At 34.2% G+C, this 15659-nt stretch overlaps 1 protein-coding gene across 2 annotated transcripts in view; it reads right to left on the reverse strand.

The window, feature by feature from the left end:
* The window catches only part of HMGCLL1 (3-hydroxymethyl-3-methylglutaryl-CoA lyase like 1), a 145445-nt gene that overhangs the window by 47752 nt on the left and 82034 nt on the right, over nucleotides 1–15659 (reverse strand). For both annotated transcript variants that reach the window (XM_050786159.1, XM_050786160.1), the window contains one exon: nucleotides 12269–12457. In XM_050786159.1, the coding sequence (XP_050642116.1) occupies nucleotides 12269–12457 (189 nt within the window). The remainder of the gene's footprint in view (nucleotides 1–12268; nucleotides 12458–15659) is intronic.

A 15659-nucleotide genomic window follows, 5' to 3' on the forward strand; every position in this document is an offset into this window, starting at 1 on the left:
CCATATCCCACAAGGAAAGATTCCCCCTAAGAAATTTCTCAAGGTATTCATATGCTAAATATAAATAAATTTAAACTTTTATATACAAATATAAGAATGTTACAAAAAATTTGAATGAAGGGAAGAGTGACTGATAGAACTCAAGGAAGATACAGTTCAAATCAGGAAGATAAACGAAACACATATTACAATGATCCCAATCAGAAGAAATCTATGCAATCATGGGCCTCCTATAGGAAAATAACCAAATATTTCGTTTTTATACAAATAAAAACCTGAATAAATTGAAAAAATACATCAGTTTCTTAGATGGGATGACTGAATATTATCATTAAATCAATTATTTGTAAATTATGTATTTAATATAATGGATATTTGGGGGATGTGGTTTTGAACAAATTTAGTTTAAATTCAATTAGATGAAATATATATATAAATGATCAAGACGGATTTTATTTTATTTTTTCAGATGGAGTCTCACTCAGTCATCAGGCCGGAGTGCAGTGGCATGATCACTGCAACCTCTGCCTCCTAGGTTCAAGTGATTCTCCTGCCTCAGCCTCTCGAGTAGCTGGGACTATAGGTGCCCACCACCATGCCTGGCTAATTTTTGTATTTTTAGTAGAGACGGGGTTTCACCATGTTGGCCAGGATGGTCCTGATCTCTTGACCTCATGATCCGCCCACCTTGGCCTCCCAAAGTGCTGGGATTACAGGCACGAGCCACCATGCCCAACCAAGAAGGATTTTATTAAAGGACGAAGGCATCATGTTATGTCAGATTTAAAAGGTAATACAGAGACACATTCATTAAAAGTGTGGCATTTGCACGAAATAAATAGACTAAAGAGATGGAAAGAGACAAGATGAGTTGGGTTGAAATCCTGGTTCTACTGTCTTTCAAGTAGGAAACATTGGACAACTTCCCTAACCTTGCTAAGCTACAGTTTTGTCATTTTTTTAAATAAAAAAGTTACAAAAATTATTTCATGGGATTGTAATGAGGACAAAATAGAATAACTCAGGTAAGACATTTTAAAAATTATTAATATCAGCTATTATTATCGCAGAATAGAAATTCCAGAGAGAGACCCAATTTAAACACAGTATGTGTCATGGATGAACATTCTGTATTAGTGGGGAAACAATGGGTTAGGTAATAAATGGATAAAAAAATGTGTTTATATAGAAAATAGATTCTTATCTTGCACCTTGAATAAAAATAAAGTCCAGTTGGGTTAAATATTTTATTGTAAGAAATGAAGCCAAAGAAAAGATAGGTAGTCATGTATGTCTTCTTGGAGTATGCAAGTTCTTTCTAAGCGTAACTCCAAAAGCAGAAGCCATAAAGGGATGATAATGTGGACAATCCTTGGTCCTCATCATACGTGACCCATTTATAGCATCTAACAACTCTTTCTTCTTGAAACCCTTTTTTTTTAGACTCCAGGGCTCAAGACTGTCAGTTTTCTCTTACTTCATAAATCAGTATTTCTCAGTCTCCTCAAACTACTCTGATCTCTTAAGGATGTAATGTCTCGGTGCCCCATTTATCATCTTGTACAGTTTACTGGATTTAAATATGATCTAAATGCCGCTTATTATATCCTCAGTGAAGACTTCATATCCCCTCCCAATTCTTTTATATGCAACTGTCTACTCAAAAGCTCCATTTAGATGTGTAGCAGATTCCGCAAATATAACATGCCCCAAACTGAAATTCTAATCTTCGCCCGCAAATATTGTCCACTCATAGCCTTTTCCATTTTGGTTGATGGCAATTTCATCCTTCCAGTTGCTCAGGTGAACACTTGAATGTATTTGCGATCATTTTCTTTCCCTTTTAGAAACTCTACATCTAATTCATCATGAAATCCATTCAAATTTAAAAATATACTTAGAATATGCTCACCACCTCTATAGTTACCACATTTAAGCAAACCATCATTATTCGTTTCCTGGACTATTGGAATTGCATTCTTTCTAACTTGTCTCCTAATTCTTATTTTACTCCCTCCTTACAGTCTAGTCTCAACAGAGCAGTCACAATGATCCCTTTTGAAATGCAAGCTAGGACTGCTCAAAACCCTGAATTTTTTATTTTTTTTTTCCATTTCACTCAAAGAAAAAGCCAAAGGATTTACAACAGCCTACAAGGATCCTCTCTTACTCTCTTCCTTACTCACTTATCTCCAGCCATACTGGCCACAGTATATGTTTGTTGAACACACGTTAGAATCTTGACTAACTATTCCCTCAGACTGAAATGTTCTGTTCCCAGTTGTGAAGTGGAGTAATACCCTCATCTTCTCCAGTTCTTTGCTTACATCTCTTCTTAAAATTGCCTTCTCAACCATTTAGTTAATACTGAAACCTGTCCCCTTTCACCACCCCTCCAAATTTCCCATCCTCTGTGTCTTACTGCACTTTCTCTTTATTTTTGGCATAGCTTTTATCACCAATTAATATGCTCTAAACTGTACTTCTATATTAGGTGTATGTGTGTATTGGGTGGGGGGTGTTTTTTAATTATTCATACTCCCCTGCCAGAATGTGAGCTACTTGAAGACATGACAATGCTTTTCATCATGGCTATGTGCCTAGAACAGTATCTGATAGTAGTATGCATTCAAGATGTGTTTCTTAATAAATTAATAAATATAAATGTAAAACACATATGCATTAAAACACAAAAGCAAGTTTTGAAAAATAATCCTACCATATATACATACATCTGTTAGACAGATACCTTAATTTTAAGAAATAATATATAAATAGCTCTTAAAATTTGTGAGAAAAATCATTTCAATACAGAGTAGACAAAGAAAAACAATTAATTTAAAAATACAAATAATCATTAAACATATGAAAGAACTGTTCGGCCCCACAAAACAAATGCAAATAGAAATTAAAGTGGCATATCAGATGCAAGTCGAGTTGGCATACATTTTACATTATAATATCATCTCTAAGTGAGGTTTGCTGAATTTGGCAATATTATATAAACCTAGTGAGTGTATAGGCTGGAAATAGCCTTTCTAAAAACCCTTGACTTACATAATATATCAAAAAACCTCTAATGATCCTACATATTCCCTGAAAATACATTCTAAGTAAGATGACTAAAATATTAGAAATAAGAATGTTCATTAAAATTATATTAAAATAACTGCTCCCAATCAAAAGTAGGATCAGTTAAATTAACATACACATTTAACATACACCCATGTAAGGGTAGGCTATGTTGGTTTTAAAAATCATGTCTGGAAAGGTTTCAATAACAAGAATGCTAATCATAGTATATTAAGCAAAATAAACATGCACCTCATGATTCCTATAACCTGTATGCACACACATGCACAATATGTATGTGTGTGTATAGACATATAGTCTATGAATATATATGTAATACTTATATATTAATACTAATTTTACTAATTTAGCGCGTTTCCTCTGTGGTAGAATTACAAGTAACTATTTTTTGTGATTTTCCATATTTTCTAAATATTTAAAAAGTATTTTCCAATAATTATTGGAAAACAAGCCAATAAACTCCACTACAACTGCTTTGGTCAACAATAAAGTAGTAGATGTAAAATGTAGGTTTCATAGTACACACTATTTTATTTGGCAGGCAGGCCTTCCAGAAGTCTGCTTGCCCAAGAGGCTGAGATACGTCTAAAAATTATTCCCACAATATTTTGGAGGGCAGCTCTGCAGCATGTTTGTGGCCCTGTGGAAGGTGAACTCATAAAATATGGATTATTATCATTAGCAAACAGGTCTTTGCACCTGTTTTCATAAAACTGGCAACGCCTTGGAAAGGTCAATATTTTAATGACATCCACCTATTTTCCAAACTTGCATCCTTAGAGTCATCACTCACTGTCCTTCTCCCAAACCTTTATCTTTTATCACCCTCATCTTCCATGCACTCACAAACAATTCTTACTCTCACTGCTTCTGCATGGGAATAACCTCTCTCATATGATTCCTCCACCTTATCTCCCCCCATGTCAGTTTGGGCTGCTATAACAAAGTACCATAAGAGGGGTGGTTTGTAAATAACAGAGATTTATTTTTCACAGTTCTAGAAGCTGGGAAGTCCAAGATGAAAGTGCTGGCAGACTCGGTATCTGGTGAGGGCTGTTTTTAGCTTTGTAGATGGTGCCTGGCACCTTCTTTCCTCCTACCATGTCTTCACATGGCAGAAGTGGCAAATAAATTCCCTTGGGCCTCTTTTATGAGGGAACTAATTCTATACATGAGGGGAGTCCTAATCATCTCCCAGAGGCCTCACCTCTTAATACCATTACACTGGTTGATTTAGGTTTCAGGATACACATTTTGGAAACACAAAGATTCAGACCATAGCACCCCTCACCATTTTTCACCAGGAGCAACACTATTGCAATAGTGTTCTCTTTAGTCTCTGGGTGTCTGGTCTTCAGACCTTTTCTTATAATTTGTGTGCCTTTTATTTATTTTTATTGCTTAATTGCCCTGGTCAATCTAGAAAAAGTTTGTCAGTTTTGTTGATTTTTTTGTTTGTTTGTTTTTATATATACTTTAAGTTCTGGAGTACATGTGCAGAATGTGCAGTTTTGTTACATGGGTATACACGTGCCATGGTGGTTTGCTGCACCTATCAACCCATCACCTACGTTAGGTATTTCTCCTAATGTTATCCCTCCCCTAACCCCCTACCCCTTGACAGGCCCCGGTGTGTGATGTTCCCCTCCCTGTGTCCATGTGTTCTCATTGTTCACCTCTGACTTATGAATGAGTACATGCGGTGTTTGGTTTTCTGATCTTGTGATACTTTGCTGAGAATGATGGTTTCCAGCTTTATCCATGTCCCTGCAAAAGACACGAACTCATGCTTTTTTTTATGGCTGCAGAGTATTCCATGGTGTATATGTGCCACATTTTCTTAATCCAGTCTATCATTGATCTTTACAGTACCCAGAATCATAACAGTCCATCTTCTAAATAAAATTTAGATTAAGTTCTCTAACACAAAGCATTAATCAAATGATCCCTGATTAAAAACTTCCAGTAGCTATCTACTGTCTTCAGTATAAAAATTTAAAAAAATAATACAAAAGACAAAAACAAGAAATACTTCGTCCCAGGTTTGCTTCCACGCATCTCCCCTGGGTTATTATGACACCTTAAGTTTGTCTCTGCTCCTACTGGAAACTCTCCAAGGTCAGTAACCTGAGCTTACTCTTGTATGTATTCTTCCTAATACTAGACCACTTTACTCTTTGAATTAGATATATGCATATATACACACACACAAACAAACATACACTCGTATATAAGGTAAACAAACTGTTAAGCAGAATAGAAAATTTTTCAATACAGTGGATGAAAATAAAATGTATAACATAATTTTGGGCTAGGAGGACAGAGGGTACTATGATTTTTACATTTCTTGGGAAATCTGTTAAAAGTTCCATTAGAAAAAGACACAATTTTTATAAAACAGTATTACTTAACCTGAAAAGTCTTTAGTAGAAGTATGTAGCCATGCATGATTCTTATAGTTAATCATATTTACACATTTTTTAAAAGGTAAGTCAGTACAAAAAATTTAGAATGTGGATAAATGCAACTTGACTTCTTGACTATGCAATTTGACATGATTTTCACATTTTATTTGATAGATTAAAAAATTATTGAGGAAAAGGATGGTGCTTCATCATGCTTTTTTTAAGTTAACCAGTTTGCCTCACAGCAGAGCCTGTCACACAGAAGATAACCAATAAACAGTTTTTTGGTTAAATTAGTATTTTTAAACAATTCATAAAATAATTTTAAATGGTCATAATTGATGGAAATAATTTATATTGTATATTATGCTATCTATTGAAGAGAGATTTATAAGTAAATGGAAAAAAAACTTTGTCGCTTCTAGAAGAGGGTTCCAACTGTTTGACTTAAAATTATTAAATTCTCCACATCCTACATTCCATTGGCTTTCATTATTTAACCTAACGTTCACTGATACTATTAAATAAGTCTGGTATTCTAAACTGAGAAGTAATTTTATAAGAATGAGCCACTGTGAAATAACAATATATATTACTTCTATTTAGTCTAAACCCAGAGTTAGAAACATTTTGGCAATATATGAGAAAGTTGTTCAACTAATAAAGCTAAGAGATTCCTGAATTTGAGCTGTTGGAGTTATAAGTGCTTCTAATTGTGTGTGGTGGGGGTGGTGTGTCTAAGGGCTGGGCATATAACCATTAACTGGTTATATTACATTAAGCTAAAAAAACAGTCATGTGATAATAGTTTATGTTCAACACAACACTGGCCAATTCAAACCAATGTTCCAAAGGAAAAGTCTGTGTTACATTATATTCAGGGGCATGAATGTATGTGCATAAAATTTCCTTGTAAATATGAACTTTCAAGTGAGAAAAATTTGAAAATAAAAAAACGTGAAAAGAAATTTAAGAAGCTTAATGTGTTTTATGCAAACATCATGGCATAACAACAAAACTTCCAAATTAAGGCCATATGTGTTAAGAAATATGTGACAAGTATTTGGTTAAAAACAACATATTGAAAACAAAATTAATAAGATGAGACATTTACAGAATGGGTAAGAGGTGATCAAAAAGATAGTGAGTTTTGAAATTTCCATCTCTTATGCCAAGGGAAGAATCATATCATTTTCTGGACTCAATCCTTACTATACTATAAAAGCCAAATTTAAGCCCCCAAAAGAAGACAGATTAGACTGAGAAGAAACTAATAATAGTATTAATAGATAAGGCTTTCTTTTCTTGAAGGTGATAACACAAGAAAAAAAATCATTTTAAAATTAAGAATGTCTATTTTTTAAAAGGTAAAAATTAACCAGAATGAGCTGTACTGATTTTAAACTTGCATTATTATGTCTGAAGAAAATAACAGCTGAAACCTAGGATTAATGTCATACTAGGTGCAATTAGTGATAAAAACAAAGAAACATCCATATCTTTAATTTTTGGAATTACTATAATCACACTAATTAATGAAAATTGCCAACAAAAGCAAGTATTTTGATTAACTATATTTGTTTTGAATCTAAGAAATTTTCATGAAAAGGGTATGAGCATATACTTTGATTTATCTTCTAGTGTAACAGAATTCTTTTGCATATGAGGAAATGCAATTATCCCAATATTGTATTCTGTAGATAGTGGAAAAGTCAGTGAAAAAATAGAAGTACCCGTTAGGAGGACACTAGAATTTTAAGAATATGAAGCAGAAAACCACAACACTTGGCCCCATGGAAAGTGAAAAGCTACCAGGAATATTCTCCATCCTGTAATCTCTCAGTTTCATGAGCCTCGACTTTACTTCTCTGTGTATATCTGAACTCCAGGACTCTGCCTATGACCTTTTCAGCCTCTGGATCCCAAAAAAGATGTTCTAACTGTCAGACATGTGTTAAAGAGTTTCTTTGGTCCAGTGAGCTGTGACTTGTGGGAATGGAGATCACAATGTATGTTATTCCCTATGCTTACCCTTTTATCCTTTACCCTTTACCCTTTACATTGGTAAATTAATTGTGCTGATGTTAAGTGTGGAAACAATGATTTACAAACAACAACAACAACAAACAAAAAATTGTTAAACTGTGATTAAAAAGAAAATCAACAAACAAAAAACCCTTCTACTGATGAACCCAGTGTTCATTCTTTTTTACTTATCTGACTCAGGAAACACTTGACAATCAATTTTTCTACTACTTGTCCATTTGGTCAGCATGGATGAAGTGCTGTGCGCGTGGCAGGGTGGGTTTAGATGTGTTTACTTTCTTGGTGAGCTTCAACTTTATGATCTAAGTATAGTCTGTTGCACGAAGATTAACCACTTTCATTTTTAGCTTATTAGAGTAGAATCAGAACTTTTATATGTGTTATTTTTAAATGTTGATTAACTGAATGTCAGTTTAAAATTTCCTGTAGCTCAGAAACAGCTTTTTCCAACTATCCATTATACCTGTGGATATCTAGAAATAGATAAAGATGATATTATCCCTAAAGACAAAAACTAATTGATCACCTATTGCCAAAATCAGAGAGATGCTTATATTAATAAAAAGATGTTGGAGATGAACTAAAACTAATAAAAGTATTAGAAGGTTTACCCATTTTTTACCACTGATATAAACAATCCAACCACTTGTAAAAATACATATAAAGGCACTTTGTTCATTTTTGTTCATTCAGACTTCTGTGGCTTAGGAACCTTGGTTATACACACTTGAAAATCCAACAGTCCAACCATGTGTACTGTTATCAAGGCATCATTCTAGAAATTCTGTATCTCATCTCAGTTTTGCACAACTCAGGGAAGTAGACATCATATATCCATTCTTACAAATATAGAACTGAGAAACAAAGAGGTTTATCTGGCTAGTAATGGGAATTTTAAAATTTCTTCTTGAGAAACTAAAAAACATTCTCTGAAGAAAGACTTGCTATTTGGTGGCTTTTAAACATGGTTTGTTAAGAGTCAATCTAAAAACTGAAAGCTTTTGATGTAAAAATTAGGTAAACAATTTGGTTTTTCTAAAAGAGAATAGTAAGCATATGAAAAACATTATGAGAAAAGGCATATTAAAATTTATTAAGTTTAAGAGAAAAAAGGGCACATAGTACTTCTTCAGAAGAAATCCAAATATTGCCTGTTCTTTGTCTTTGTGCTACCAATCAATGTGTAGCTGTTATTTCAGTACTGGATCTCATTTGTTTCCTCATTTCAGTGGAGAAAAATAGAGGCTGAGAAATTAATTAGATTAAACAGTTTGTTAACTGGCCTTTAACTTTACTTAGGTACTTGGCAGAAGGGTGAAGCTAAATTTTTACATTAAAAATTAAGAAAGTATATTGGGCCACATCCATTTCTTCCGTGACTAAAATTGCTGTACGTTTTGGCACCTCATTTTCTTGCTCTTTTGGTTTTGAGGGATTATAAATATCCCACACTGGAATCGACATGCTTAGAATAATTTCTCTATATTAAATAATATGATAATTATTCTTGAATTCCATACAACCATCTCTGGTCCCATAAATCATATATTTAAGTAATTTAAAAAAACAATAAAACCCAGGAACCCAAGAAAGATCCCTCAGATCCCTCTACTACACTATTAGTGTGTGCTTTCCAGACTGAGGGGGACGTTCCATTTATAACTTTCATTTGTTTCCTATCATTGTGGCCAAGTTTCCACTTATTACATGTCTGCTTGCCTTAATATTAACTTCCAGTCTGAAGCGCTGTAAACTGCTTCTCCACCCCTAAATTAAAGCAAATGATATCTAGTCCATATCCACCACCAATCTTACTAGAAGCCACTTCAAAGATTCCATTTTTAAAAAATGAAATATGGCCTCTGCTTCCTAAAGCCAAGGTTAGCCCCGTTCATAACGAAGTTAGATTTTCCCTGATTCTCCTTCTATTCAAACACTGACAGTTTCCTTCAATATATTTTCTTCTTCTCCTCTAAAGTTAAACCTGCTCATTGTGTTTTTATTGTTGTTGGAAGAGGGGTGAGAAGAGAGCACTGGCGAATACCTCACTCAGCGTCACTCAGGACCAGTCCACATGTGTGTTTGCAGTGACATTCCAGTACCACATGTGGCTGTCTTTCATAAACATAAACGTTTCAAAACATTTGAACACTGTCTCAGTTACATACAGTTTCAAGAAAGCAGTTGTGTATATATCTTTCTTACGATGTCAATGCGGTATCGAACTCTATGCCCGCTGATGGCGGAATAGACAGAAAGCTCTACATCTCTGCTTTTTGACCATTTTCTCAATCACTCATTTATAGTAGCTTCTCTGGCCTTATATCAATGTTGCTTATTATGCAAGCCACTTTTACTCTCTTATCCATGTATTTACACTGTGGCTATAAATTAAGCTCTGGGGCAATGTAACACAGAGTATACTAATGCTTTCCAAGGCCCCTTCTCCCCTTCTGCCCCAGCGTCCCATGGACACAATAGAGCTTCTGCACGTGCTAGGAAAACAGAAAACACAGATCCTCAGATCCTGACACTTAGACATTCTTTTATCACAGGAGCCACAGAGGGGTACAGTATCAATCTCTCCCCCGCACACACACATGCACGTGTGCACAAGACACACAGATCTCAAATAGTTTAGTGTAAGCTGAAGATCTGTTCCTTAAAAATATATATTCATATATAAATATATAATACATATATGCATATAATATATACATATATAATATATATTAATATATATTTTATAAGAATATTCTTCTGGCACCTGCAGTGCTACTAACCCATAGGCATTTGAAAATAACTCATCTGCTTAGGTCTTTCCAGTTCTGCAGGTATGTGAACTTGAACCCTAAACTCACAGGAAGGTCTACAAAACATTGTGTAGTATAAAGAGATACGTCCTATTTCTCCTCTACTCATAGCCGAGGCCATGAGACTTGAATATGCTTGCTCTCTCCCTTTATGCGGTGGATCTTTTGCTGATTCACCCTTTGACTAGGGGTGTGGTCTTTTGGGGAGTTCTGCCCTTACATATGTTCTCATTCATGTTCCTCATCTGCTTGGGCCCAAGATTGTTTCTTGTCCTCTGTATGGCTGTTATAAGATGGAAAAATGGACCAGAATTTCAGTCCAAATCTCTCAGAAAATAGAGACAATGCAGTTCAACTAATATGGCAAATTTCATAAACCTTAATTTATCTGAATACATTAGTCTTCTTTTAGTTACTAGGACATAATCCTCTCCTTCCCCAAGGACTTTTGCTCAAATGATATTTCATCAGCTTAAAACATTCTTTTCACACACGTACACACACACACAACACATACACACCATTTTAGGATTCGTTCCTTCTCATTCTTTAGATATGATTTCAACAATTGCTTCTTCAGATAGGCCTTCCTTAACCATTCAAACTGCATTGGGGTAGCAGCAATGTTTTCTTACTTGGACATTTTCGAGAGGCAGATATAGTTCAGAAGCAGAAGTTTGAGGTCCCATATCTTGTTCTATAGCCCTTTATCCTGAAGAGCTAAACTGTCATTCATTCTATAATAAGTACGCTACACAAATAAGTGATTACTCAAAGTATTAAAACATAGAAGATATATTCATACAGAGAAATGAGAGGGAGAGAGAGAGAGCCCTTCAGAAACACTTAATAACTTCCAGTTGCAGCTGAATACAGGATCCTGAAGTGCTGTCTAGTTTTCTATTGTTTCAGAAACTAGAATACGTAGGGAAGGAAAATTGTAAAAATTCCTATGCCCCAAAGACCATGAAATAATATTTTCTCTTTTCTCTGATTCAATAGAACGTTCCTTTCTTGCTTCCAGACGATAAATAAGGATTTGTACACATATGTTACAAAGTCAAAATAAGCCCTTGTGGAACTTGATATCCCCATTGTTTTTTAACTTCTGCCAACCAACTGTATACCTTAGGATTGTGATATTAAGCTTTACATATTGGTATTCAGCCTCCAACCAGAAAACTTTTATATAGTCTTATCTTTAGTTGTCAAAATCTTGGGTTCTGAGAATATCAAACAAATCATTTTTAGCGGCATTTAAGAACCTGACATTAATTTTAAAATAATACTATTTTAATGCCACTTCTATCTATTCTTTCAAACGAATACATTTAAAATAACACAGAATGTAATAAGCAATTCGTAGTCTTCCCACTTTCCAGATCTTTTCACTTTATCATATAATGAAATATACTTGATTAAAAGACATAAGTTCTGTCTAAAGTAAGCTTGCCAACATCAGGAAAACATTTTAAGCAAAATATACTATATTTCAGCACCATATCTTCCCATCAGAGAGCATGAAATCACCAAAGCATTAGTTTCATGATTATGATAGTCTACTATTTTTATGTTTTGCACTGCTTAAACTGCCATTGTATTTCAGTCTATTAAATGTTACGGTTGACAGAATATGGGAAGAGAAGCAGACATAACTCTGCTAAGATTAATACTTTTCAAAAGAACAGATTACAGATTTTATCAAATCAAATTAATAAGAGATCTTCATTGCCCTAAAAAAATGTGAGATTTACAAATATTTCCCAAGTACCTGTCATGTGAAGACACTGGTTAAAATTATATTCATAATATTTTATAAAAATTGTAACAATACAACTCTCGGTATGTTTATATTACAGATAAAGATGAACACCCTATGCACACACATAACACACAAAGAATACAAAATACCTGAAGGGCCGTAAGGATATTTGCTAAGGCTTGTCCGTAGGTGTCATGACAGTGAACAGCAAGAGCACCCAGTGGGATTTCTTTCATCACACTTTCCAACATTCTTTTCATACTTCCTGGAGTTCCCACTCCAATTGTGTCTCCTAGAGAGATCTCATAACAACCCATGCTGTACAATCTCTTAGACACCTGTTGATAAAGGTGAAGTGCTAGTAAAATAATGGAAATGAAGAGACTCAAACCCTCCTGTGCCACAAATAACATCATCTAAAGGTAAAAAATTACAACTAAGACCAGTAATGTCCATGAAAAATATATAATGTATTTTCTGGTCCTTTTTTTTGCTTATTCTAAACATTATATAAGACTTTGATATTGCTGAAATTGTCTTTTTCTTGTATTCAAGTTTGCCTTAGAGTCATATCTACCTTATCTTTTTATCCAGCTATTTGTTCCACTATGAAATTACAAGCTACAATGGCAATTATGGCAGGCGTATGTTTCTCAACACTATAATCAAACCAAAGCATTACAGATTTACTTTGGAAGTAGTATTTCTCAAGCTATTAATTTAGGGGTCAAAAGATATCTATATAGCTGACCCTTAAACTCCACAAGTTTGAACTCTGGATCCACTTGTAAATGAATTTTTTTTTTAAATAACCATATTAAATTTTTTTCGGAGATTTTCAACGATTTGAAAAAACTTGCAGACAAATCCCATAGTATAGAAATGTCAAAAAAAGAAAAAGGTATGTCATGAATATATAAAATATATATTAATACTAATCGATTTTTCTGATTTACTATAAAATAATACAAATGTATTTTTAAAAGTTGAAATTTATCAAAACTCATACACACAGACTGTAGATACTGTCATTCTCATTTAAGAGAAATGTACATGTAATTCAATACTAAATCGTAACAGCATAAAATTAATTGTGGTACATACTGTATTACTGTAATAATTTTGTAGCCACCTCCTAGTGCTATTCCAGTGAGCTCAAAATCCTGGTGATGCTAATCATCTCTGTATGAACAGTTCATCTCTCCAGTAAATTGCATATCATAGTACAATGTGATCTCTTGCAGTTCTTATGTGTTTTTCATTATGTTTAGTGCAATATCATAAACCTTAACACCATGAAACTCACAAGAAATGCAACTAGTGATGCTGGAAGTGCTCCCAAGAAGCAGAAAAAAGTCATGACATAAGAGAAAGCTGAATTGCTGAGTATGCACCATAGATTGAGGTCTCCAACTACATTGCCCACCGTTTCAAGATAGTGAAAATCAAAATATGTGTTAATTGGTGGGTTACATTATATACATTATATTATATACATTAATATAATATACACATTACTATAAGGCTCCCACTCAACAGTAATCTATTAGTAGTTAAATTTTGGGGAGCAAAAGTTATATCTAGATTTTTGACTGTGCGTGTGGAGTGTGGGGTCCCTAACCTCCAAATTGTTCAAGGATCAACTATATTAAGTTCAGCTCTTTTTTAGCTTTGCAACTGATAGAGTCATTTAATATTTCTGGCCTAATTTTTCTGGCTCATAAATATATATACTTTGAGGCAAATTGCAAGATCTCTTCAAGCTGAATAATGTTACTTTCAAAGAGCAAGATGAATGCATAAAGGCAGCATGGTATTTTGAAAAAGACATGGGTTTGGGAATCAGAGAAACCTGAATTTAAATCTCAGCTCCCACTCATCCTACTCATATGACACTGGGCGTAAGGTTAGCGTACTTAAGCCTCAATCCCTAATCTGTAGAATAAGACAACAAAACACCTTCTTTTAGCATATTTTCTAAGCCTTGGTTACTTGTTCTTAAAAAAAAAAAAAAGATAAAAACAATTTTAATAATGACGTGTTTGGTTGTAAAAGTGAAATGAGAATGTATAAAAGTCATTTGATACACAATCTGGCACATGATACTGATTCATTCATTCATTTTATATGTATTTCTTCAATGCCTATTTTATGGCAAGCACTGTGCTAGTCCCAGGATATAATGGGGAAATTAATACTGACATGGCTCATATTAATACAGATCCTTAAGTCAAGTGAGGATAGATCTTAGTCAACCCTACTGAGGAATAAATAAATACTCACAAAGATAAGAATTTTCAAACAAAGAAACGATTCTAACCTATGTGACAACTTGAAATAAAGTAAGCTTTATTATAAAGTGCTTACTAACTCCTTGAAGAGGGTGAGAAGGAAGGATCTGAGAACAATGTACTAGGAAGAATATCAAATGCAAATGTTAATGGCTTCCAGGCAGCTGACATATAAAATGCAAAGAACATTCCAGGTAGGGAAAAAGATAAATGCAAAGGACAGTGTAATGAGAAAGCAAAAACTGAGGAGGGAGACAATGAGAGGAAGGACCAAACTGTGAACAGAGTAATCATAGTTTGAAGTAGTAATTTCAGAGAGAAGAGAGTGAGTTAAGCACAAAATGTATTAGAATCACACAAAAGGCCCCTTTAAGGTTGCTGGCCCTGAATTATTCCTGTTACATGACTCTGCAGTAGCACCTTAGACATTCGGGTACAGAAACGGAGATCCTCACCCAAGGTGTGTGTGGTTCACTCCTATGTGGTGCATAGCAAAAGGAAGAAAGCAAGTCTGCTGGTAAGCAAAGGTGGATCAAGGTTTTGTGGGGCCAGCCTGAAGTCATACCCTTTGGAGGTATTCTTTAAAATATATATATAGACACACACACACACACACACACAATTGTGAATGCAAATTAATGTCAGAGCCTTGGAAGGGTCCCATGCAAGTGAAAATCTACAAAATATGAATGGTGTTATTTTATAGGATACGTGCCTCTGTGTGCAAGGATCTTGTGTAAATAATGATAAAAGGATAGCTTTCATTTGAAAAATCTGTAGTAGATTCCAAAAGTTCAAATGAAAGCACAAAAGAGGAATGGCTTTAGTTAGCTAAACTGAAAGTTTATCCTGCCTAAATTTGGATTTTCTTATAAGGCCATCTTCACTGCTTTGGTGCCAAATTTTTGACAAATTACTAAACTTGTCAAAATTAACCTTAAAAACAAGTCTACATTAATGTACTTTATATACAAATAAATGTCTGAGACAATCTAATATAATCTCAAAGACAGTGCATTTTGTACTCATTGGTATAAATAAATAATAAAGGACAGGAAGAAAATAAACTTCAGTAATCAGGGCCTTAATGACTATAATCTATTGTTTTAAAATTTTTCTGGAATAATAGCAACTTAATCACAGCAGTAAGACCTACAGGATCACAAAAGGATAAAAACACAAAAGTGGTGTATACTCTGATATAACGGGCCAAAGTATGCAAGAGAAAAATAGGGATGCTACCTAAGCA

Source organism: Macaca thibetana, chromosome 4 (assembly GCF_024542745.1).
Source record: "Macaca thibetana thibetana isolate TM-01 chromosome 4, ASM2454274v1, whole genome shotgun sequence".
In the NCBI taxonomy this organism is placed as follows: Eukaryota; Metazoa; Chordata; class Mammalia; order Primates; family Cercopithecidae; genus Macaca; species Macaca thibetana.